General features: G+C 54.0%; 2 protein-coding genes and 2 long non-coding RNA genes across 15 annotated transcripts in view; 2 read left to right on the top strand and 2 right to left on the bottom strand.

Annotated features, from left to right (window-relative positions):
- Positions 1-13152, top strand: part of LOC105492219 (isovaleryl-CoA dehydrogenase) — a 30692-nt gene extending 17540 nt beyond the window's left edge. Inside the window, exons 12-13 of one of the 4 annotated variants that reach the window (XM_071067097.1) lie at positions 11052-11112; positions 12622-12711. In XM_071067097.1, coding sequence (XP_070923198.1) covers positions 11052-11107 — 56 coding nt within the window. In that variant the 3' untranslated portion in view covers positions 11108-11112; positions 12622-12711. Of the gene's footprint in view, positions 1-4952; positions 5250-11051; positions 11113-12621 lie in introns of those variants that run through there. The other 3 variants (XM_011759236.3, XM_071067094.1, XM_071067096.1) reach the window with 3 other exon arrangements.
- LOC139355466 (uncharacterized) lies at positions 4952-8403 on the bottom strand. Its single transcript, XR_011606149.1, has 2 exons — positions 7172-8403; positions 4952-5025 (listed from the first exon to the last, which is right to left on the bottom strand). It is a non-coding gene; the product is annotated as an uncharacterized lncRNA (long non-coding RNA).
- On the bottom strand, positions 10468-17903 carry LOC105492232 (uncharacterized). 2 transcript variants are annotated; one of them, XR_011606147.1, is made up of 3 exons: positions 17475-17903; positions 11746-11919; positions 10468-10669 (listed from the first exon to the last, which is right to left on the bottom strand). It is a non-coding gene; the product is annotated as an uncharacterized lncRNA (long non-coding RNA). The 2 variants fall into 2 exon arrangements; XR_011606148.1 differs by lacking the exon at positions 17475-17903 and adding an exon at positions 16936-17061.
- LOC105492238 (bromo adjacent homology domain containing 1) overlaps positions 17081-24751 on the top strand; it is a 28566-nt gene continuing 20895 nt past the window's right edge. For 2 of the 8 annotated variants that reach the window (XM_011759316.3, XM_011759313.3), the window contains exon 1: positions 17081-17169. Coding sequence is in view for 3 of the 8 variants with exons in the window: in XM_011759273.3 (XP_011757575.1) it covers positions 20092-20158 (67 nt within the window). In the remaining 5 variants the exon portion in view is untranslated. Of the gene's footprint in view, positions 17170-18144; positions 18472-19665; positions 20159-22650; positions 22743-24751 lie in introns of those variants that run through there. The other 6 variants (XM_011759281.3, XM_011759270.3, XM_011759291.3 and 3 more) reach the window with 5 other exon arrangements.

Genomic DNA, 24751 nt, shown 5'->3' with positions numbered 1-24751 from the left:
AGTCTCGCTCTGTCGCCCAGGCTGGAGTGCAGTGGTGCCATCTCGTCTCACTGCCAGCTCCACCTCCCGGGTTCACGCCATTCTCCTGCCTCAGCCTCCCGAGTAGCTGGGACTGCAGGCACCCACCACCGCGCCAGGCTAATGTTTTGTATTTTTAGTAGAGACAGGGTTTCGCCCTGTTATCCAGGATGGTCTCGATCTCCCGACCTTGTGATCCGCCCGCTTCAGCCTCCCAAAGTGCTGGGATTACAGGCGTGAGCCATCGCGCCCGACCGGCTTTTTTTTTTTAAAGACATAGTCTCACTTTGTCGCCCAGGCTGGAGTGCAGTGGCCCGATCCCGGCTCACTGCAACCTCTGCATCTTGGGTTCAAGCGATTCTGGTGCCTTAGCCTCCCAAAGAGCTGGGATTACAGGCATGTGCCACCACGGCCGGATAATTTTTGTATTTTTAGTAGAGATGGGGTTTCACCATGTTGGCCAGGCTGGTCTCAAACTCCTGGCCTCAAGTGATCCACCGGCCTCAGCCTCCCAAAGAGCTGCGATTACAGGCATGAGCTACCGGGCCCAGCTAGGCCAGGAATTTTTTTTTTTTTTTTTTTTTTTTTTTTTTTTTGAGACAGGATCTCACTCTGTCGCCCAGTGCAGTGGCGTGATCTCAGCTTACTGCATCCTCGACCTCCCTGGCTCAAGAGATCCTCCGGCCTCAGCCCTCCCCTGGCCACCCCCTTAACCCCTCAGTAGCTGGGACTAGAGGTGTGCACCACCATGCCAGACTAATTTTTGTGTTTTTTGTAGAGCTAGGCTTTCACCATGTTGTCCAGGCTGGGCTCAACTCCTGGGCTTAAGCGATCCTCCCGCCTCCACTTCCCAAAGCGTTGGGATTATAGGTGTTGAGCCAGTGTGCCCAGCCCTCAAATTTTTGTATATGCTTTATGTTCATGGTTTTAAAAAATACTACTATTTTTAAAAACTTATTTTAAAAAATAAAAGTCCCCTGTCCCTCCTATCCCCATTCCTACTCCCAGGACAAAACCACTTTTGAATCTTTAAGGGGCTTATTTTGATAATTCACTTCATACCTCTAAGTGACATGCTTACTTATTGATTTAATTGTAAGCACTTTTAAGGATAGTTTTTGTTTTTGTTTTTAAGATGGAATCTTGCACTCTGTCACCCATGCTGGAGTGCAGTGGCACAATCTCAGCTGACTGCAACCTCTGCCTCCCAGGTTCTAGTGATTCTTCTGCCTCAGCCTCCCGAGTAGCTGGGACTACAGGTGCACACCACCATTCCCAGCTAATTTTTGTATTTTTAGTAGAGACAGGGTTTCACCATATTGGCCAGGCTGGTCTCAAACTCTTGACCTCATGATCCGTCTGCCTCAGCCTCCCAAAGTGCTGGGATTCCAGGCATGAGCCACCATGCCCAGCCCAAGGATAGTTCTTTAAAGTGCATACATTTGATTTATGAGAAGTTATGCCCATACTTTTTTCACTTCCTCGGGCCAGCCCTGTCCACGGGCCAGTGTTTGGAAGCCCTGAAATCAGGTGGTACAGAGCCCCATGCACATTCCTGGCTGTCCCCAACCCTTGCCACATTTGGTACCCAGAGCCTACAGCCACGCTAGTGCCGAGTGGGGGCTCTCTTCTCTCTATGTGCACCACTTGGTTACTCTTGCAGGGGGCCATTCCAGAATTCGGCCTCTCTCCCTCACCCACCACCCACCCACTCTCAGAGGCTAGCCTGATCTCTCTTAAATATTTCTTGGACTTTCAACATCCTGCCAATTTGCCTCCCTTCTTCCAGGCCACGCCCCTCAACCCTTCCTCTACACTGAACCAGTGAACTGTCAAGCTCCCTGCAAATTCTTCAGTGGCTCCCAGCACCTATAAGATCTAAGGCTTGGCAAGGCAAATATGACTCTAATCCCCCTGGGCCTTCCCCTTCTGCTGCTTCCCTCCTTCCCTGCTCAATGTTCATGTTCTTGTTGCAAGGAGTCCTCACTGCTGTGTTTCTCACCCCTGTGCCTTTTGTCTGGGGCAGCTCTGGAAGTCCTGCCAGCCCTTCAACCTTTCTCTTGCTCCCTCATCTCTAAAGCCTCAGGCCAGGGCCTGCCTCCTTCAGGAAGACCTCTCTTCTCCAACCTTTCCTCACTCCTCTGTCTCCATCTCATCCATTCTAGACGGGTCCCCTTCCTCCTTCTCCCTGGGCATATCTGCACTAATGGGCTTGCCACAAAGTTGTGTTTACTCCAGTCTCCCCAGCATTAGGCAGGCTATGAATTTGAGGGCTAGGACTGTGATTTAACTGTCTTTACATGATCACCAGCCAGCACAGTTCCCGGCATGTAATAGGTGCACAACAAATGTTTATTGAAAGAGTAAATGAGCAGTCACGTGACACTTAGCTCACACTTTGCTGGTATACAGTTATTTGTGTATATGGTGCTCTCTGAGTATATTGTAAGATCTTTTAGGTCAAAGACCATCTCTCACTTATCTGAACTCTCCCAATAACACCCGGGGCTCACAGTAAGTGCTCAGTGGCTATGTTCTTGCTAAATGAGTGAAATGACAGGTGGGCCAGAGCCCTGGACTAATCCCAGCATTGGCAGAAACAGCAGGGCCAGCCGGCTTTGCCTGGCCCTGTTTTCTCCAGGCCTTCCCACCCTGGAGTGGCCAGGGCCCAGCCGCAGAAGGGAGGCCCTCACCCCCATACTCCTCTGACCCACTCAGAGACAGAAGGAAGCTGTGCTAAAAGACCCTGACCCTCCCCTGCTAGCCGAGGACGAGAATGGGAGCTGGAAGGGGAAAGGGGAAGAGCAGAGCCACACAGCCTTTGTGTTCTTGTGTGAAATGAATGGTATATATGGGGGAGTACGTACATGCACATACGCAGTGTGAAAAATAACAAATTCCTGTGTACCCAACATGCAGGTCAATGAAGAGAGTATTCCAAGCCCATGTGCCCCTCCTTGACATATTCTCCCCAGGGGAGCCACCATCCTGAATTTGGTGACAATCCTCCCCTTACCTTTCTCAGTGGCTTCCTGCCTCTGTATAGATCCCTGAACAATATTGTTTAGGTTGCCTGATTTCAAACTTTCTATAGCTGGACTCATACCACATATATATATATATATTCTTCCATGTCTTGCTTTTTGGCTCATCATTGTACAGTTTTTGTTTTCTTGTTTTTTTGTTGTTGTTTTTCATTTGTTTTGAAACAGGGTCTCACTCTGTTCATGATCATGGCTCACTACAGCCTCAACCTCCTGGGCTCGAGCCATCCTCCCGCCTGGGCCTCCCAGGTAACTGGGATTACAGGGGCTTGCCATGATGCTCAGCTAATTTTTTTGTATTTTTTGTAGAGATGGGGTTTCATTATGTTACCCAGGCTGGTCTCAGACTCCTGGGCTTAAGGGATCTGCCTGCCTCAGCCTCCCAAAGCTACTCAGCTCTTTTAAATTTTTTATTGTTTTTGAGACAGGGCCTCACTTTGTCACCAAGGCTGGAGTGCAGCGGCGCAGTCATGACTAACTGCAGCCTTGACCTCCCAGGCTCAAGTGATTCTCCCACTTCAGCCTCTTCAGTAGCTAGGACTATAGGCCCAGTCCAGCTATTTTTTTTTTCTTAAATGTTTACAGAGACAGGGTCTTACTATGTTTCCCAGGCTGGTCTCCTGAGCTCAAGCCATCCTCCTGCTTCAGCCTCCCAAAGTGCTGGGATTACAGGTGTGAGACACGGTGCCCAGCCTCATTCATGTTAATGAGCAGGACTGTAATCTCTTCAATTTTTTTTCTTGTGTAGTATTCTATAATGTGGAAATATAACAATTTAATTGTCCGTTCTACTATCGATGGACATTTGGGCTGCTTCCAGTTTGGGGCTATTGTAAAACATTCCTGGCCAGACGCGGTGGCTTTTACCTGTAACCCCAGCACTTTGCGAGGCCAAGGCGGGCGGATCACCTGAGGTCAGGAGTTCGAAACCAGTCCGGCCAACATGGCAAAACCCTGTCTCTAATAAAAATACAAAAATTAGCCAGGTGTGGTGGCGGATGCCTGTAATCCCAGCTACTCTGGACGCTGATGCATGAGAATAGCTAGAACCCGGGAGGCAGAGGTTACAGTGAGCTGAGATCGTGCCATTGCACTTCAGCCTGGGTGACAGAGCGACACTCTGTCTCAAAAATAAAAGAAAAAAGGAAAAAACCATTCCCATGGGCATCTTCTGATGCAGATGTGCAAGTGTTCCTCAAGTCATAGTCCCAGGAATATAATTTCTCCGTTGTAGGCTATGCACCTGATCAACCTTACTAGATGATTCACAACTGCTTTCCGAAGTAGTTGTGGGTCTATTATTTTTCAGAACGATGCCACCAGAGGTGACTTGGGGTAAAAGTTGAATGCCAGCCCCAGGGCCAACCCCATGAGCTTATTTTCAGCAAGGGAGAGAAGTCAGATGGCAAAAGAGTGTGCATCTGTGCATTGCTGCTTCCCCAGCCAGGCCCATAAACCACATGTTCAACAAACCTTTACAGGCAAGCTACTAAGACCCATGCACTGGGCGAGGGGCTGGGGAGACGATAATGATTTAGCACAGACCAGCCTCAGAGAGAACAATTATGTTTCCATTTACCCTGCCAGGCAGCCGGATGCTCCAGTTTTGCCCTGGAAGACACGAGAGAGTAAGGGCCGGATAGATAAGAGGGAATTTTCTTGAAGGAAAAAAGGTATTCTGGGCCCAGGAATATCTCAGCACAGGCAGTACCTCCACTCCTCAAAGGTGGCCGGTGGCTCAGTGGCGGAAGTACAGAGGGCTGCCCTTGCTGGCAGGAGAAGGAAGGAAGGAAGGAAGCAAGAAGACTAGGGCTATGCTCGTGCTGGCAGAGAGACACAGCTCCAGATCCAGATCCATTCAGATGCATCTTGTGCCTTGTGCCCGTCCAGGAGCAAACACGGGTGAGCATGCACGTGGACACGCATACCTCCGCACACACTTTCAGAGAGGCTGTCAGACACGCTGCAGGAGCAGAGGCAAGGAGTGTGAACACGCAGCTGCTTGTGGAAGATAAGCCCAGCGCTGGGGGCTGCCTGCCTGGCCTGTCTTGAGAGTCCCCTTGCACATCTGCCTGGGCTCCCAAGAGGCAACCTCTACAAAGATATGTGTTTTCAGGACAAGCTGCCCCCTCCCGCAAAACCTTTCTGTTTACAGGAATGGAGTAGCAAAATCCCTTAGTTCATATTTGAGTCCTGTCTGATGCTGACAGGCTGGCCAGGGCTGGGCATACAGTAGGTCTCTTTACTTGCTGAAGTAAAATAGTTAAATGAAATTTACTATAAGATAAATTAAGATAATTTTACTATAAGCTATATGAAGATTCAAAACAGGGGGAAAGAGAAACCTGAAATGAGAAAAGGGGAGTGAAGGAAGACTTGATGTCCTTCATAACTGGCCTGCATCCTGCCCAGCCCCTCCTTTCTTTCCAGAAGCCCACCAGTGGCCCAGAGTGGAAGGGTGGGAGTCAGACCAGCCCAAGGTTGCTAATTAAGACTAGACTGCCAAGCACGGTGGCTCATGCCTGTAATCCCAGCACTTTGGGAGGCTGAGGCAGGCAGATCACCTGAGGTCAGGAGTTCGAGACCAGCCTGGCCAGCATGGTGAAACTCCATCTTTACTAAAAATACAAAAACTGACTGGGTGTGATGGCACGCACCTGTAATGCCAGCTACTCGGGAGGCAATTCTCCAAGAATTGCTTGAACCTGGGAGACGGAGGTTGCAGTGAGCCGAGATTTGGCCACTGCATTCCAGCCTGGGTGACAGAGTGAGACTCTGTGTCAAAAAAAAAAAAAAAAAGACTGGACTGTTTGTGGATTTTATATGACTGCTGCTGCTTGAGAGAGCTGAGATCTGCTCTCCCTTCCTAAGATTGCTTCCAAGGCCCAGAGCTGGCTGGCAGCAGTTCAGAATCACCACCTAGATATCGAGATCCAGCCAGTCCCAGCTCCTCTTGTACCTCTTCCCAGCCCCTCCCTCCCAGGTACCCCTAGGCAGAGTATACCCTACGCTCCTTTGAGGCTGGAGAAGCAGGTGGTTGTGAAGTAGGCTGGCCTTTGGGACCTCCCTCTCCCCTGGTACTCTCCCTCCCTGGGAGGCTGCTTGGCTCCAGAGTGAAGGAGCAAGTAGGGGCCCTCAGTAGTCTTCTCCTTCCATGGCCAGGCTGCCCACCTGCTTGGAACCCGGCCACACACATCCCGGTGCCCCATTCACTGGCCCTCCAGGTTGTCAGAGACCTTTGTGCTGCAGTTTTTCTGCCCTCCCACCTGATCACCCGCACCTCCAAGGGGGCTGCAACCTCATGTTCGGAACTCCTGAGCCTGGAGAGAGGCTGTGGGGGGTGGGGCAAGAGCCCTGGAAGTGCCCCAGAGTGTGGAGCCTGTTGCCAATAGGGGCAACAAGACAATCTCTCTGTAGGACTGACTGTGAGGCCACCCCAAAGAAGGATCAGGCAGAGAAATGCAGGCTCCTCAGCCCTGCCTGGGACATCTGCAGCTGCCTCAGAGCTCACATTGTGTGGATCCCAACAGCGTTTCCCTCACTAATGAAGACCCGGCCCTCTCCCAATTCTGCATTCCCCTCTTCCCCAAGGCTGGAAACCCGCTATGGCCACTCCTGTAGGCTCAGCCATCTTACACTGCAAGCTCCTCTGATAAGCCCCATCCCCCACCCAGCCTGCTCACTCACCAGGAGCAGCCATACGACTCACTTCCCCGCTGCCCCGCGGAACTTCATCTGTCTGTGCCTCAGAGGGTCTGCCGAGCCCCTGTGGCCCACCACTCCATCCCCTGCCAGTGGATGCTCTGGCGTGGCCAGCCTCCTCACTCAGGCACCTGTTCCCCAGCTGGCACACCCCAGGCTCAGCCCACTCGAGTGACCTGCCCCCACATCCACCAATCCCCTGCTCAGTTAAGAATTGGCATTTGCTGAGGGACCATTATGTCCCAGGGTGCCAGCGATTCAAAGACTAGTAACAGTATGGGGCCAAAAAAGTTTACGAGTTATTTGGGGAGATAGACATAAAAATTATGAGACATCTCAATTACTCCAATTTTAATGTTACCCATTCTTTAAGACCCAGCATGGGCACTAACCCACTACATACCCACCTGTCTCTGGTTTGCTGCTGTATCCCCAACACTTTGCACTTGGCTCAGTGGAGCCCCTCTCCCTCCAAACAAATACTTGCATAATGAATGCAAAGCGGCGGGGGTGGCGGGGGGCAGGCTGCAGGGAGGACGACTTCTTTCCTTTGCCCTCCACCAAGCTTATCTAGATGAAATCAGATTTAAATAAAACATCAAGGGCGGCCTTGGAGCAGGGAGGGCAGGAGTGGGCAGGGGGGAATCGCAAGGCTTTGCCTTGAACTAAATTCTCCCATCTTTTTAGCAGCAGCTAAAAGAGCAGAGTTCTGGGGCCACAGCCTCTAGCTTCTTGGGGAAGCCATCTGGACTGCCAAAGCCAGAACTGTTTATGCCTCCAAATTTCAATGAGTCTGTCTTGTCAAACCCATAACCAATTGTTATCCAGTTGTTGAATGAATCGGGTCAGGAAATTTTATAGTAAAAATATGTACAAGTCACAAAAAGTACAAATGTTGGCGATCACTCCTGAAAACAGGCAAACTGGGTCAGGATGAGTGTGTTTAAAGGTAGGGAGGCAGAGCCTGGCACACAGTGTGGCTGCAGGAGGTAGTTTTCTAAGCTAATATGGCAGTCTAGCACTGTGGCCACCTGGCAGAGCAGTCAGGCTGCAGAGCCGCTGCGGCACAGGCAAAGGCTTGATTTCTCTGCCATTCATTCATCACTGAGTAGCTATCACCGAGAACCTATCATGTGCAGGTGCCCTGTGGGCCATGGGGAAACAGTAGGACCCAGGCAGACACAGATGTGTGTCTAGCCTAGCCGGGGAGGCAGGTCTTAGCCAGGAATCACCGGCTTGCCAGGCTTGCCAGGAAGAAAGCATCGCAGGTTGCGGAGTGTGACTGAGCCTGAGAGATGAGATCAGAGAGCCTCCTGGCTGGGGCGGCAACAACAGTCAGTTCCAGATTTGGATCTTTATCCTGAGTGTAAGCAGGAGTCACGGAAGGGTTTAAGCAGGAGAGTGCTATGATGCAGTCTATTTTGGAAAGATCCCTCTGACTGAGAGCCCTCTGACTGGGGCAGAGTGGATGCGGGAGGCCGGGCTGTGGTTGGTCACGGAGGTGGGAGGAGATTCGAGGCTGGAGGCTCCAGTAAATGACAGGCTGTGGTGATGGATTAGCTATGGGTGGCGGCTCAGGAGGGAGAGGGAGGTGCCAAGGATGAGTCCAAGGTTCTTGACTTTTAAAACTGCCAGTGCCTTTACCCCACAGTGGAAACATTGGGAGAACACTGAGTTTGCTTGTAGCTGGAAGTTGGCTGAAGTGTATCTGATGTTCCTGAAAGACCATATTGATGTTTCAGTGTCAAAGAGAGTGCAGAAGGCAGGGAAAGGGTACTTTTGATAACGGCTTTGCCAAAGGAGTATCTTTTTATAAAGAAATATGACAATCGACTTGCAACATTTTGCCCCCAATCTAACAGCGAGATGAATGTTGCTCACAGCAACTTCATGTGTAAAATTCGAATGAGTTGCTAACAGACATTTGGAAAACGTAAGAGTAGAGAATTGTTTGGGGAAGCTTATTTAGGAAGAAGTGATGGAGAAATCATTAAAAGTGACAAGGCTGGGATCTAAACCCTGGCTCCACTATTATTAACGTGACCCTGGGAAGTTACCGAACCTCTCTATGCTTTAGTTTTCTCATCAGTAAAATGAGAATAATAACATTATCTATCTCATAAGACTGGCTGGGGATTAAGAGTATGTGTAAAGAGCTTAATGCAGTGCCTAACTCATGGAATCTCTCCAGGAACATTACCTATCACAGAATACACCCTGACAGGGAAGCAACGAAGCAGACAATTGCTGATTTCCCATAATCCCTTTCAACAAAGAAGAGTTGTTGTCCATATAACTAAGTGTAATTTTTATAAATGCCCTTATTAGATTTTTAAATATAGTATAATATTCACAAACCAAGGGGAAAAATTGTCAGGCTTCTCATATCTAACTAAGTCTTTTTTTGTTTTTTTTTTTGAGATAGACTCTCACTCCATCACACAGGTTGGAGTGCAGTAGTTCAATCATGGCTCACTGCAATCTCCACCCCCCAGGTTCAAGCGATTCTTATGCCTCAGCCTCCTGAGTAGCTGGAACTACAGATGCGTGTCACCACACCTGTAGAGATGGGGTTTTGCCACATTGGCCAGATTGGTCTCGAACTCCTGGCCTCAAGTAATCTGCCCACCTTGGCGTCCCAAAGTGCTGGAATTACAGGTGTGAGCCACTGTGCCTGGCCTACCATATCTAAGTCTTGATGTCACTTTTCCAGCTACTAATCATCTGGCCCAGTCTTGCTTAGGTCATATACTCTTTGATGCACTCTTCAGTTTCTGAGGATCATGCCTCTGCTAGGTGGAGTAGCTTTCCTAGGTCAGAAGCAATGCTATCTGCATGGCCTCCCAAGTCTTCTTGGTGTCTGAACAGTGCAGAGCACAGGTGGCACTGTGGTTGGTTAACACCATACTTGTGGCCCAGACTGTAGTCCCCCCAGAGGGTGTCTGCTGGAAAGGGCTGGTCCTGGCTCTTGCTGTGGGTTCACTGAGGTTAAGTGAGGGTGGCAAAAGAACCGCAGGTGATTCTCTCCTCTGCTCTGGGTCTTGCAAGACTAGAGAGGTCAGTGGCTGTGGCTGGGAGCCTGTAGGAGATGGAACTATCTCATCTTGAGGAATGAGATTAGGGATGCCACAGAGAATCTTTCCCGAAGAGGGGAATGGCTATAGGGCCCTGGCCTTGGGAGGGTGGAGTGGAGAAGTCACGGGAAGAGGGGCTGGCCTCTCCCCCACACCTAGCAAAGGGAGCAATCCTGCCTTACTGAAGCCAGAGTGGGGCCCACTGCTGGGTGGACAGAATACAGCCACAGGCACTACATTGTCAGGGCTCCAGATGGGAGATAAGGAGTACAAAACAGAGGTGGAAGACTGATTCCAGCATGGAAGCAGGGCAGGCTTCAGGCATGGCCAGATTTGGACATGATGAAGTAGATTCACAATTGCTAATGTTCTGGGGGCACTTGGCTACATCAGGTGCTATTCTAAGTACTTTATATGTTTTAAGAAGCTATAGAGCCAGGACTGTACTCAGAAAGTCTGTGTTCTTAACCACTACGCTATGTGAAATGTAGAAAGAAGAAAGGTTTTATACCTATAAAGGGTTAGACCTCTATTTTATATGTTAAATGTCGCATGAAAAAAAGTGAAGGTTTTGGAGCCACTCCAAGCCTATGTGATCTTGAGCACTTACTTAGATTCTCCAGGTCTCAGTTTCCTCATTTGTTTGTAAATTTGAGAGTACATTTACCTACCAGAGTTCTTGAGGGTTAAATAAAGAAACATATGTTGAGTGCCTGTTCATGTCTTCTGTAAGACACCTGCCCCCTCTGGACCTCCTGCTGGCTTTGGAGGTTCTCAATACACTGTCCATTCCAGATCTGGATTTCCTCATCTTCCCAGGGGTCTGTATGTCTGGAATAAAGGAACCAACCATAGTGGATGCATCCCTGGACTTCCAGTCCGCAGTGCTGGGAGTTCCTCAGGGGAGAAGTCATACTCCAAGTTGATATCTGAGCAGATACGTGTTCTGGTAACAGTGAAGGAGGTGACCCTAGAAGCTGAGGTCCCAAGCAACCCAAACCTAGATCATCACAGAAATGTCATGTTTCTTGGAATGATTCTCCCATCTCCGTGTATTTATCCATTCAGTTTCTATTTACCAATTATTTACTATTCAGTTCACCAAGCATTATTAGGCAACTACTATTTGCCAGGTATCATTCCATGTTCTCAGGAGTCGCCTAGAAGAGCCCACAAACTCTGGACCATGTTTAATTTCCCTTTTCGTCTCCAGCCTGGGTCCATGGATCTTGGAGTGTGCTCAGTAAACATCTGCTCCTGGGGCGATAATGAAGGTACTACTAGAGACTGGCATGAGAATGCAACAGGGCTCTCTGAGTAGGTTCAAGGGAAGTAGACACTGCAAAGGCCTGCACCACGATACTCATCCATGTCTCTGTGGCCACAATGCAGGGCAAGGATCACACACCTGAAAACCTCCAGGGTTCAGGTCCCGTAAATGTCCCACATGGGCAAGGTGGGAGCATGGCAAACTGGAGCATGCCTACCCCATAAAGACTGCATTTGCTACTTAGTACCAACCAATTGTTGCAAGTGAAAATGTGCGCCAAGGGTAGCAAATCTGATTTTTTTCAAGAGAAACTGTAATCCTGGATTTTTATTTTAAATCTCCAAAAATTCTAGCACTGGCCCCTAATTTTAATCTTTTTTGAAAGTCCCATAGACAGTTAAATAGAACTTGTCTGCCTGCTTACTTTTGCTCAAAGGCTACTAGTTTGGGAGCCCTAAGTGTGCCTGTGAAAGGGGAGAGGTAGAGGGCTGTGTGTCCTGGGGCCAGCTTATGAGAGACCTAGAATGCCATCCTTCCTTGGGGCCAGGACTGTGCTAGACACAGGAAGCCATAAAGAGGATGTCAAAGCCATAGGCCTGCCCTCCAGGGGTTTATAATCTTATAAATAAAGACTTACAGGCAAAACAGCAGATGGTCAGGAATGTGTGAGGAGGAGACAGCTTGGAGTCCGTGGAGTTCAGGGCAGCAGAGAGCAAGGTGGCCTTGAGCTTCAGGAGAGTTTCACCTGAGCTTCGAGAGACCTTTCCAGGAAGTCAGGCTTGGACTCTGAGAATGAGGATTCTGGAGGAGTCTGGGAGATCCATAAACAAATATGAATGGGCACGACCTATGCTGGAGACCCCAAAGAAAAGCCCCAGGGAATCCGCTTCCAGGTGTCATGGGAAAAGGCTCACAGGAAAGGGCAGGGCTACAGCATGAGGCTTCACTGACACCCCCACACCCCTTCCTATTGAAACTGGCCATCCCTGGCCTCAGAAGTCCAGTGGGGTCAGCCTCTCCAAGCTTGCAGAAGTCAGTGTTGGAGGCTTGGGCAAGTGTTCCAATTTCGGCTGGGGTATAAGCCCTGCCTGTGTGGCTCAGGCCAGGCATTAATGGCTCTAAGCCTCAATTTCCTAATTTGTGAAATGGTGATAGTAATTGCATATACCTATTGAGATTGGGGTGAGAATGAGAAACCAATATAGGATGTCATTTGCCCCTGTTCCTGTATGGTTTTTATGACAAATGTCCACCACCAGTTTGTCTCCAGTAGCGTGGGGAAAAAGCATCTGGAGGGCGAAGCGAAGCTGGTCCCCATGTTTTTCTTGTTACTGCTCTGGAAATGACATGGATTCTGGGAGGGCTGCCTATCTTAGAGGGCGAGGGAGGAGATGGAGCATGGGGGCCCCTCCATTTCTTCCCCGGGGACAGAGATGGTAGAGCTCCCGGTGGGCGGCAGGCAGGAGCGGCTGGGGTTGGGGGCAGCGCTAAAAGAGGGCTCTCTTTCCTCCAGGGCAGACCCTTTCCACCCAACACCCACCTGGGAGGGAGGGCGAGACCCAAGGTCAGAAGTCCCTGGAACAGGTGAGCACTGCGAGGGAACTGAGATGCAAGATCCTCCTGCCTGAACTCACACCCCGCGTGCTGCTCTCCCAACTCGCCTCTCGGATCTCAGACCAGAAGCTTCCTTTCCTTAAAATCCTTCTATGTTCTCCAAGGCCTTTGGGACAGAGCTCCTTGGCAGGGTTTACAAAGCTTAGGTGGCCCTACCCACCTCTCCGGCCTCATCTGCTGCCTCACCCCTATACCACAGCTCTGCACCTTTGCTGAAACTGGTACTCGCGCTTGGCGTGTCCTCATCTTTCTCCCACCTATGGCAGCCTGCCCGAAGAGTGCCTGCTCCTTCAGGCTCCGCTCTCGGCTTAGCCCCTTCTCGGAACGTCCCCGCACCTCAACCCAGCCCCTCGCCAGGGGCAGACCCTGGCAGCCTTCCTTCCTCCTCAGCAGCCATTACGTGTTGCTGTCATAAAGTTATCACTCTGTTTTCTGTCTACTTGTCTCTCTAGCCCCTGCCCATCCCAGCCTCCGACTGCAGGATCCTGGAGAGCAGGAAAGCCTGGCTCCCCGTGGTAACCCTAAGGCAGGCCCTCTGCCTGGGGCGTCCTGGCACCCGACGCGGGCCGGAGAGCCCGGCGGGGGCGCGGCGAGGGGGCGGCCGGGCCGCGGGCTCGGAGCCGGGGCTGGGGGTGGGCGAGGGGAGTCCTTCACCCTTGTGGCGGGCTCCTACCCAAGCCAGCCCACCCGGCCCAGCTCCCGCTCCGGAGCCGTGCCCACCGGGCCAGGTGATCTCGAACCTTCTGTCTCTCACACCCCAACAACAAACAACCCTCCGCGCTCTCCCTCTGGAGAAAGGAGGTGGAGCCTGACCTCAGCCGGAGGCTGCCGCAGCTGCCGGGGGGAGGGCTTGGAGCTCCAGCCCTTGGGGGAGCCTTTCCTCCAGGGAGTGGTAGGGGTGGGGGGCTTGGAGGGGGCTCCAGAGCGCCGGGGAACCTCTCCCCCGGCAGCATCGACCCTCCCCCAGCGAAGGGAGGAGGGGCGAGGGGGGTGGCTTCAGTGAGTGCCCGCTTCCGACTCTGTCCCTCTCTCAGGCTGGACTGCCCTCGGACACCTCCTCCCCCACTTACACCCACCCCCTCCCTGAACTCTGCAGTCCCAGAGGCAGGGTGAGACTGGGGACCGAGTGAGCCCAAGGGCTAAGATGCGACTCTGCGGGGCTCCCGGGAGCCGGGAGGGTGCCCATCCCCCACCCCTTGACGGTAGTCGGGGGTGTGGGCGGGGTGAGAAGGACCCCGGGGACACTCCGATTAGGTCTGGAGAGAGCCTGAAATAGGGTGCAGTCCGCCGTTGTTGGGGCTGCGGAGGAGGCGACTGGGGTGAGGGGCAGAGAATGCACCCCCAGAGAAAGGCATGGGGCCCCAAAGAGGGTAGGAGACGGGATTCAGAGGGCGGGAAGGAGAATGCAGAAACAGCTTTTACGGGGAGAGGCAGACTGCAAAGACGTCCCCTGGCCGGCAATCTGGAGGCTAGCGCTGGGCAGATGGGGGTTTTGGACACAGCGCCATGGACATGTGTTCCCCAAAGTCTGAGCGCATGCAGCCCCCTTGTTCCTTCTTGTGCGGAGACTGAGTCCCACACAGTCCCTACCTCACCGGGACCTCCCCACCCCCAAGGCCGGGGCCGTAGGTGCGTTTAGGAGAGGGAGAGGTCTTGTTCCTCACTGGGCGCTCAACAGCTGGCTCCTTGGTGGTAGGAGGCTACCTTGCCCCTCCAGCTCAAGAGTCAGGAGTAGCACTTCTACCTCCCCATCCCTAGGGAAGAGGGCCCCCGCAGGTGAAGACCAGACTTGTGCACTAGGATCTGCCTGGGGGCAAATAATTTCTGGAGATCCCTTTAAGGAGGGGTGTTCCAATCCCTTTAAGAGGGAGTGGGTCACAGCAAAAGGACTATAAAAGTCCAGCTTTCTTTATTCCCCCACCCCCCGGGGGCTTCCTATGATGGGGGAAGGGGCAAGTGCTGTTGCCGCATTTAATTGTTGCCTTGGTGTCCCTCCCGCAAAGAGCTGCGCTCTTCAGTTCCTCCAGTGGGGCTGAAGAGCCAGGTGGCTCAGTAAGTATTGCCGGGACCTAGACTTCAGGTACTCTGGGGGTTGGGATGGTGGCTGCCCCACTTCCAGGAAAGAAGATGGGACCCGGGCAGGGGTGCAGGGAGGAGAAAGTGGTCACTGCCACCACCGCAGGGACTGCACTGCTGCTGGGGTGCCCTGCCTGGTGCCAGGTGGTTGGATCTCAGGCCAGGCGGTCTTGGGGGACTGCAGCGGGCAGTGGCGGGGAGGTGCTGGGGCTGGGTTGGAGATGACGGAGCAGCCAGTCTGTCCTGGCTGTCAGTCTGGTTGTGTGTGGTGGGGGAGGGGTGCGCCGTGTGTTCTCTCTGGCCCTGGATGTTTTCCTCTCCGGCATCTCCCTCTGAGGCAGTTAACCCTTCCCGATGGGTCTGGAGGTGTCTGGGGAGAGAGAGCCCCTGCCTGGCAGCAGCTGGGGGAAGACTCCAGAGACCTGATGGACCCATTCCTCTTTCTAGACCAAGTGCCAAACCCTTTTTTCAGTGGGAGACCTCTGGGCTGCCAAACATACCAGGGAGAGGAAAGGTGATGGGCCCCAGGCATTGGCACAGCTGTCCAGTGAAGTGGGGTGGGGGCAGCATTCTCTCAGAAAAGGTTACAGGACCGAAGGAAGGAGGAAGAAGTGGAGCCCTTTCCAGCTGTGGAAGGGCTTTGGACTGGGAAAGAAGGAGGCCCAGTTGCAGAGGTCCCTGAAAGTTGGGTGAAGGAGGCTAGAAGAGGCCAAAAGATCCCTTTGGGGAACAGACAGGGTGTAGCCCCTGCCTCTTCTTTGCTGGCTTGTTTTAACAAGCAATAGGGAGGAAGGGGGGACAGAGGTGGCTCAATGAGCTGGCACAGGAGGAACACTTAGTGCTTTTAGCCAGCCTGTGTCCCCACACCATAGCCCACTCAGTCAGAGCCTCCTGGGGCAGCAGATACAGTCACCCACACGGGAGGCTCTGAGGAGAGAACTCCTCCAGCGGCCGGGCAGGCACTTGTAGAGTGGGCTGTCATGACTACTCTGCCTCCTCTCCAGTCGGTATTCCTTCCTTTCCCTCCCACCGAGACCCCAGGTAAGACAACTCTCCCCTGCTCACCCCAGGGCCCCCTGATGCCAACACCAGGAAGACACCCAGTCCTGCCACCTCATCTGCTACCATTTCCTCGGCTGAGTGTGGGCTTCCTGCCACTTGGGTCTCCTTCCCTGCCACCAGGTACGTTCCTCTTCTGACCCTCCCAGCCTCCATCCTTGCCCATTATCAGGCCTGAAGTGGCTGCCAAGGTCAATGCCGCCCGGGCTGCAGACGGGAGCCTGGCCTCTCTTCTGTCTTGGCCTGTAGCATGGCTCTGCTCCTGTGGCCACCACTGCTGTACCCTCCGCCACCACTGCTGTACCCTCCACCACCAATCTCTGACGAGTGGGAGCCACCATGGGGTTAATTTCCCCATGAGACAGACTGGGACCGGGAGAGGGGGAATTCTGTGAGGCGGGGAGTAGGGCTGGCCTGCTGTGTGTTGGGGGGCCACTGCCGGGAACCTCTGCCCTATCCAGGAAGGGGAGAGATCTTTCAGTGTCCTACTTTTACAGCTTTGGGGGTTTTGCTTTCCCCAAGGGTGGGAGGTGGGAGAAGTGGCAGTGGGAGAACCTGGCCCTTCGAGACATTTCCGTGCCACAGTCTTAGCTTTTAGCTCCCATTCACAAACTTTCCCTCCTTTAAATGTGTCCCCCCAAACAGCTAAGACAGTCTGGGCCCCCTGGACAGCTCTGGAGGCAGATGGGGAACTGCTTCTGGGGGAGGTTGTTTCCCAGCCATGTTGGCTAGCAGCCCTGATTGTCTTAAAAGGCTGCCTGGGTGAGCGCTGGAGTCCCAAGGTCTAGGAAAGGCTGGGCGCTGTGTGTGGTGCAGGAGGAGCCCCTCCGAAGCCCCTGGGCCACACTCCAAGGCTGGGTTTTCCTTGCTTGCCTGGGCAGCCTCAGCACTCCGGGTGCCTCTCTCTGCCCAAGGCGTTCCTGGGGCCCAGCCCCTCCCTGGGCTGCTCCAGCGCTCTGGTGACTTGACACTACCCTTTCTGCCGCTGCTCCTTTTACCTCCTAAAGCTCCCCTCCCCCGCCTGAACTGGGAATGAGGCTTTGTTCAGGGGTGAACTCAGCATTTCTCAAGAACCTACTGTGTGCATATCCCGGGCTTAGTGAAGTGAAGTCCTAGGCGGGCTCTGGCACCACCAGGTGCCCAAGACACAGCTCCTTCCCGCACCTAACAGGGACTTCCCATCTCTCTCTGTGACCTCAGCCCGCTGTGCCCACCCACCCCACTGACCCCGCGAGCGTGCTCGGGCTTGGGAAGGCACGTCTGTGGGGGTGAGAGACGGAGCCACAGCATTCGGTGACTAGGGGGAAGCCAGGTAAGTGTCTACACTTGGTTCTCCCATAGCTTGGGGACGCGAGGGAGGGAGTCCAGCCGCTCCTGTCAAGCTGCCCGCCCCTTTCTCCCTCCCCCGGAGAGCTCTGATGTTCCCCGCGGTGGTGGAAGAGGGTGTGTGGGTGTCAAGGACTCACAGACCAGGCTCTGCTGTCAGCTGGAAATGGATGAGGGCTCCACACTCTGCTTCTGAAGAGGGTGAATTAGAAGCTGGGGTTGGGGGCGGTAGGTGAAGGGCAGAAAGAGGAAAAAGAGATGCGGGTGAGGGGTTACCGAGCCAGGACCGACCTTGCTGGAGAGGAAAGGAGACGTGGCAGGCAGGGAAGTCGGAAAGATGAGGCAAGGGCGGGAGGGGCTTCTCAGCAGTCGGGGCCCTTTTGCAGGAGTCTGGGGCCCTTTCTGCAGGAAAGGGGGGTTGTTCTCGCTTCATTTTCGGCTGGTCTTCCCGAAGCTTTGCCCTGGGGGCAGCAGCCTCCGGAGAGGGTGGGGTGTTCCTCGGCCCACAGTTTTCTCCCGCGCGTGCTGGGGAGGATATGGGGGAAAGGCGATGTGGAGGGGTGATGCCCAGGGCGGAGGTAGATAATATTTTTCCGGGGGGCTAGCAGCTGGGGGATTGGGGTCGAGTCATCGTGGGATACGGGCTCAGGTTCTTAAGACTAAGAGAAAAATCCAAGAAGCCGGCAAAGAAAATCACCCCTTGCCACCACCCTTGGCACCGCACCCCTCCCCCCAGGCCCCACCACTCCCCGCACCGCCTCCCCCGGCCGCCTCGTGCTGCCCCCTGCGTTGGGACGACCGACCCACGGTTCTGATTGGTCGGAGACCGGGAGGGGGAGCCGAGGGCCGGATTGGCTGGCGGAGCCAGCGCAGGGCGGGGCGGCTGATTGGCGGAGCTGGCCGAGGGGCGCGCTGCTGATTGGCTGGGGACGAGGAAGCAGGAAGGAGGGCGGCGGAGGCTCCGCTCTCGGGGAGTTTGTGGGGGAACCGCGAGCGGCGTAGCGGATCCCGGAGCCCGGCCCCCGCCGCCCGCCCGTCCGGCTGCCTGCCCCGCCCGTCCGGCCTCCGCCGTCCGCCCGCCCCGGCCAGGCGCGCCCGCCCCCCCCGACGGCCCCGCCCGGCCGCGGTCCCCGCTCCGCCCGCCCGGCCCCGGCCCCCAGGAGGAGGCGCTGACGCAGCAGCGTGGAGCCCGGGAATTGAGCGCCCCCGGGGGGTTCCAGCCGCCGGATTCCAGCCCGGCCGGGGCCTGCGGGCGCCCAGAGCCGCGCCGTCCGCTCCGCCCGTTCTGGTGAGTCAGGGGCCGGGGTCGAGGAGGGGGAAGGGGCGAGCTGGAGGGAGGGAGCTAGCGAGGTAGGCAGAGGAGCGAAGGGGGAGAGGACCGGCCGCCCGTCAGCGCGCCCCACCGAGCGCGCCGCGCCACCGCCCCCGCCAGCCCGGGAAGGGACGGACGGACGGACGGACGACGCGAAGCAGGTGCGGCCGCCCGCCAGCTCGCGCAGCCTCCCTCCCCTGGGTCCGGCACCACGGTCCCGCCATCGGGGAACGCGGCGCGCCTCGAGGTGACAGCCCCCGGGGGCCGCCTGCCTTGCAGGCCGGGGGCGGGGTGGGTGGCGGCCGCAGGGTGGCAGCTCGGCCGGGCGGCGGCGGCGCGGGCGTCCCGAGCTGCGGAGGGCGGGAGGACGCCGGTCTTTCCTCGCAGCCCCAGAGCCGGCTCGCCTCCGAGTGCGCGGGCGGCGAGGCCCCCGCCGCGCCCCCTCCCCCATCGCGGTCCCCGAGGCAAGGGGCCGCGGCCGGGGGCGGCGCCGCGGGATCGCCCGCTCAGGGTGGGGGGCGCCCTCCCGCGCTGGGAGCTGACCGGTTATTGCTGGATGGGGGGCAGGGGATGAGGGCCGCGCCGGGCCGGGGGCGGCGCGGGGGGAGGGTGGTATAGACCCGACTCTATCGGGCTGAGAGGAAGGGAGGCGCCGAAGACGGAAGGGGACCGGTTCGAAAAGCGAGTGTGGGCCGCGGGAGGCCCTGCGGGGACCTTGCGGGGCGGCGGCCGAGTCCGAGGTGGGGCGGGGGGAATCGAAGTTGTCAGACCGCCTCCAAGTGACAGCGGGACCCCGTGCTCGCGGCCCGGCCTGGTCTTGCCCTGCTCGCTCCGCCGCCTCTCCTCCGGGGCTGGGGGCCGGGTCAGGTCGGGCCCGAGGGGCTCGCTCGGCGGTGAAGCGCTGGACAAAGGCGGCGCCGGAGCGGGCGCAGGTGGTGGCGTCGGGGAGGGGAGCGGGTCCGAGGCACCCACTCCGAGGGGCGGGCGACGGGGCCGGACTCTGCCCCGGGGACTGCGGGGGCCGGGGCGCCCGCCGGGAGGAGCTGCGGCACTGGCTCGCCGCTCTAGCCGCTCGCTGTTGGCCTTGAGGCTCTGGGAAGTGGGGTCTACTCACCGGGGGCGGAGGGGCAGGGGTGGGGGTGTATGCTCATGATGTGCCCTGACTGGTGGCGACCGGGTGGCTACTCACCGAGGCGACAGACCCGGTGAGCCGCTCTAGAGCCTGTCAAGAATGAGTGGTTTTTTAGCAGGCAGAGGCTGCCTACAGGCAGAAGTCTAACCCCACCTGGGACGTCTCCTAGTCGCCCATTGTCGACAGTGTTAGAAGTGCAGACGACTAGTTGGATTCGGACAGGAGACACCGCCTCAGTGGGCTCCCGCCAGCCCTCCACAGCTGCCTCCAGCACTTTTCCTTAGCCACGAAGGTGGTACCCACTTAGAGAAATGAGGAGCTGAGTTTATAAATCCAGGCAGGAATTTAATGAAATAAAAAGGTTTCCAGTCCTTTTACTTTGTGCCACCTGAGACTTTCCTCCCTACGCTCTTTACCTCGCTGTCTTCCTCAAAAAAAGGAGAAAAAGGGCCCAGAGGGACCACATGTCTTGGAGGGACACCACTGTCCTTGGCCAGCTTGGAGGACGCTTAGGAACCACTGGCTTAAGCTGTGAGTGCCTCCAACTCCACCAGTGACCAGCTGTGAGCTGGATGTTGTTTACCTGCTTGTAAAAACTCATTCAGGGCTCCCATGTCTCCCGTGTGAACCCCACACCCAAAAGAAGAGTTGGGATCGTAAGGACAGGGAAACTCAGGCTGTTTTAGAATGTGGATTTTGCTGAGAATCTGAGTTCGAGTCCCACCTCAGGTAGGACTGGTTGGAAGCCGCTCTCAACTGTGGTTGGCTGTAATCCCACCTGGGAAAGCTGCTTGTCTGTCTTGTCAGAGGGGTAGCATGGGCATGGGAGTTTGTTGATGGCTACCCCCCATGGACCTCCCGAGAATGATCTAGACCCCAGCCTGGATGGAGCTGAGGCATATGGGAAAGGGAGGTATTACCCCACTCAGGAGGCTAAAGTTTGTTCTGGGATAATTTAATTGCGTGCCTAAAATCCAGACAGTGATGATGAATCTCAAGGCCTTTGTGCCTCCTGTGAGGCTACACGATACGTGATTTAGTGGCAGTCACAAGGGGATGACCGGGTCTGGCCACTGGAATATGAAGGGGAGTTGCCCAAATAGCATTTCCCTCTTTGGTGGGGCTCTTACCTGGCAGGAGACTCATGCCTGTCAGATTCGGGGTTAAGGAGGGTTTGCTCCAGCGAGTTAAGCCAGTGATTAGGTTCTTTTTGGTATCTCCCTCTCTTTCTTCCTTTCTGTTGCCCTCCTGTCCCCATGTCAGGCCTGTGTTGTTGTTATAACCTCCCTTTCCCTCTTGATTCCTTTGGCCCTTCTGATCCAGTCTGTATGCAGCTACCAGGTCATTCTTCCTAAAACACCTCTTCCCCGTGTCACTCTCCTTCTCACAAACTTGCAATGGCTTCCCATTCCCTGCAGTCTGACCCTAGACAGTGTCCCCTTCAGCTCTTCCCTAGCCATACCAAGGACATTTTTTCTTCCTGCATCTTCACTCCTGCCACTCCCCTTCCTTTACTTCCACTTGAATCCCACTTGTCCTTAGTCTGGTTGTTGCTTAGGCCACTCCAGGCCAACACAGTCATCTGCGCCTGAGCTCATGACTCTGGATTTTCTAACGTGGTATCTTCTTGAGTGGTTTTGTAGGTTGGAAGTTTCTTAAGGACAGGAACAATATGAGTGTTAAACCTATGTGTTTGTGTGTATGTGTTTGTGTGTGTGTGAATATTCTGGTATTTCTTGTACAGTGCTGTGCACATCATTTTTGTTGAGTGAATAAATGTGGTTTGTTGCTGAGTTAGGCAGGAGCAAGGAGGAGACCTTCCTTTCGGCTTCTCCAGAAATGCTCATATTGGAGTCCTTGGAGGTTTCCAGCCCTTTTATATGGATGGGGCATGTTTGGGGTGCTGTAAATGGGAAATTTAACGGCTGTTTCTGATATTTCTGCTGGTGAAGAGTCCTATGGATTGCTTATGTGATACCGTATAGGCATTGGAAAGGGCTGTGATCCTGTTTTCCTCCTACCTCACCGGACCACCATTCTTTTTACCCAGCTTTGCTGCTCTTATGCAGTTTTCCTTGTTCATGCTAAATGAATCCATATGTTTTATCTCTTCTCAAACCGGGTGCAAATGAGGGAGAAAACACGATTCTGAGCACAGAAAAAACAAATACTCCTGGGTCTGGCCCAGAGATGGGACTTTTGGGGCTGGTTTGGAAGAGGTGTTTATGGGGGCATCACCAACATAAGAGGCGCAATCAGCCCCACATTGGTCCCCTCATAAAGGAAAGCTGCAGTCCCTGCTCCCTCAGGCTTCTGTTTTTGTTCACCATCAACCCTGGACCATGGGGTATACGGGAAAGAGGACTGGTGACTGGTTAGAGGCTAGATAGTGAAAAAATATATTCTGCATCCATCCCCTTTCCCCCAAACCTCCCTTTTGTGCCCCAGTTTGATGATTAATGGACCAGCATTTCCCTTCTACGCGGGAAGGCCACCCCTCACAGTTGCCATGGCAATGCAGACCGCTCCCCCGTCAATTAAAAAAAAGAAATCCCTACTACTTCTCTCCTCCTTCTACTGTAGCAGGAGAAAAGCCACCTCAGAATGCATCTGCTGGGCTCTCAGCTCCTCAGCTGTGTTTGCTGTGTGTCCTAGAACACGGTCCTTCCTCTCTTTCTGGGGATTGCCTGAGTTTCTTCACTCTGAGCAAATTGTGCCCCTTCTGGAGCCAGCAGCCCCTGGAACACTTCTATCAAGAAACAGAGAAAATTTCTGTTTATTTATTCATCCCTAGTGCGAATTAAAAACCAGAGAGAGCTTTTGGGTTAAAAAAAAAAAAAAAAAAAACAAACCCTTTCACACCTTGTCTGGTTAGAGGTATAAGTTGGGGAGCATTTGACATCCAGAAGGGAAGTTTTAGTAAACCTGGAAGGAATTCAGCCTCCTAGCATACATGCTTCAAATTGGAGTTCTATGGGGAATTTTCAAAATTATTTTCATTCCTCCTCATCTCTCTGTTCCAGCATCCAGGAAGACTTGTGTGTTTTCATTTTATCTGTTCTTATTCCTCTTGGCCTTGCTCCGGCAACATCTGGCCTCAGCACCCTGTCGCAAGGTGAGTCATTAAGGAGAAAAAAAACCTTAAGGAAAAAAAGTCTCTGGAGTTGAGAAGTAGCCTGTGTTGAACTAAGGCTGCCAGGCGAAGCTGCCGAGTTTATGGAGCATTATACGAACAGCCCCGACATTAAAGGGCCTCCTTTTTATGAATGGGTTGTGAAGAATGTAAATAAAGCAGCATCTCTCAATGGGGAAGCATTTTACATAAGCAGTACTACCCCGACCCAAGTATTTATGGGAATTTGCTAGCACAGTCTGGCAAGGCTCACTTCCTTTGTGAACTTGCCATTGTGCTGGGGACTTTGGAGGGACAAGGAAAGTGTGCTTTGGTTCTGAGGGCAGCCCTAGCACTCCCGCTCTGCAGGTTTCCTGGCCTTGACTTGATGGGCCAGCTCATGGCTGGAAATGCCTGTTAACCCTGAAGTGACAGAAAATACCATGTGTAGTCAAGAGCTCATGATAATTAGAGGTAGAGGCTCCTCATCCTGGGGTCCCGAGATTGTGTGTCTCCTGACACATCATGCTACTTAGACCTCCGCCCGACAGAGGACAGGGAGGTCTTGGATGATGAAATCTTGCCTGGTTTTATGGGAGGCACCTAACTGGTGTCAAATGGGCTGGTTTGAATTTCAGCTCCTTTATGTTCCCCTGCCCACCTCCTGGTACTGCCACTAATGAGCAGTAAAATGGCTAAAAAGGAGGAGGAGGAAGAGTACCAGCAGCGGTGAGGCTGCAGATGGTCTGCTCAGGGCCAGACAGCCTGACAAGCACCCTCACTTCCACCGAGCGCCGGCCCAGCCCTGGGGTTCCAACAGGGGTGTTGGTGTCCTGCCCCAGGTGACGTTGTCAGCAGGCCCTGGAGTACAGTCACCTCTAGGACTTGGTGTTGTGTTTCTGTGGGTGGGAGTGGGACCTTCAGATTTCATTTTTCCCAGTGGGAAACGCCCGCAAGAATGGTTATTCCCTTGACTCAGTGTTCCCCCTACACAAAAAAATAACATTGTCTTTAAGATCCTCTGCAGGCCCAATCCACCAGGAGAAAAAAATGGGTGTGTCTCTCAGCCTCACTAATTTGAATTGAGAACTTATTTCCAAGCACTATGACCAAGTTAACTGAATGAAAAAAGCAAGTGACTTTTCTTAATCGGTATTATCAATGTCAGGCAGGAACTTAGGTCTCAATATTTTTGCTTGCATGTGTTCCTTTTCCAGTGGGTTTGGGGAAAAGAGGTGCTTTGACCTCCTGTCCTTGGGTAAGGAGAATGGAACCTGTCTTTCTGCTGTTCTCTTGACCCCAGGGATCTCACCTGGAGTGGTGCTGATGGCTCCTACTTTTGTTCCATCTCCAATGCCTTTTAGGGACTCCTAGCCTCCATCGGTGCAGCTTTTTCAGCTTCCTGCGTGCAGTGGACAGGGGTAGCCCACACAGACCCTTCTCCAACTCTGGTTGCCTGTCCACAATGTTTAGGAATAATTGTTAATCACATTCTCATGTGGCCAGGTGGTTTAGAGGTCAATTACTGTTTTTTAGAGGACCTATGTAGAAATCATGGGAAAGGTATTATTAGGGTGCCGCTTGATGCCAGGAGATCCTGACAAGTATGCCAGAAGGAGGGGTGAAGTCACGTTTCCACCATAGTCAGGGCCAGCAGGGCCTTCCTCAGTAGTGAGGGGTGTCTCCTGCTTTGTGCCTGGAGGGGTTTTCACATCGGCTGGAATATAAAAAAGAATTATAAACATGATTGAGGCCAGGTGCCGTGGCTCACACCTGTAAATCCCAGCACTTTGGGAGGCTGAGGCGGGTGGATGACTTGAGGTCAAGAGTTCAAGACCAGCCTGGCCAACATGCTGAAACCCTGACTCTATTAAAAATACAAAAATGAGCCGGGTGTGGTAGCATACGCCTGTAATCCCAACAGCTGCTTAGGAGGCTGAGGCAGGAGAATTGCTTGAACCGAGAAGGCAGAGGTTCCAGATCACGCCAGTGCACTCCAGCCTGGGCGACAG

This window comes from Macaca nemestrina, chromosome 7 (assembly GCF_043159975.1).
Source record: "Macaca nemestrina isolate mMacNem1 chromosome 7, mMacNem.hap1, whole genome shotgun sequence".
NCBI classification, from domain to species: domain Eukaryota; kingdom Metazoa; phylum Chordata; class Mammalia; order Primates; family Cercopithecidae; genus Macaca; species Macaca nemestrina.
This window is presented reverse-complemented; position numbering and strand designations above follow the sequence as displayed.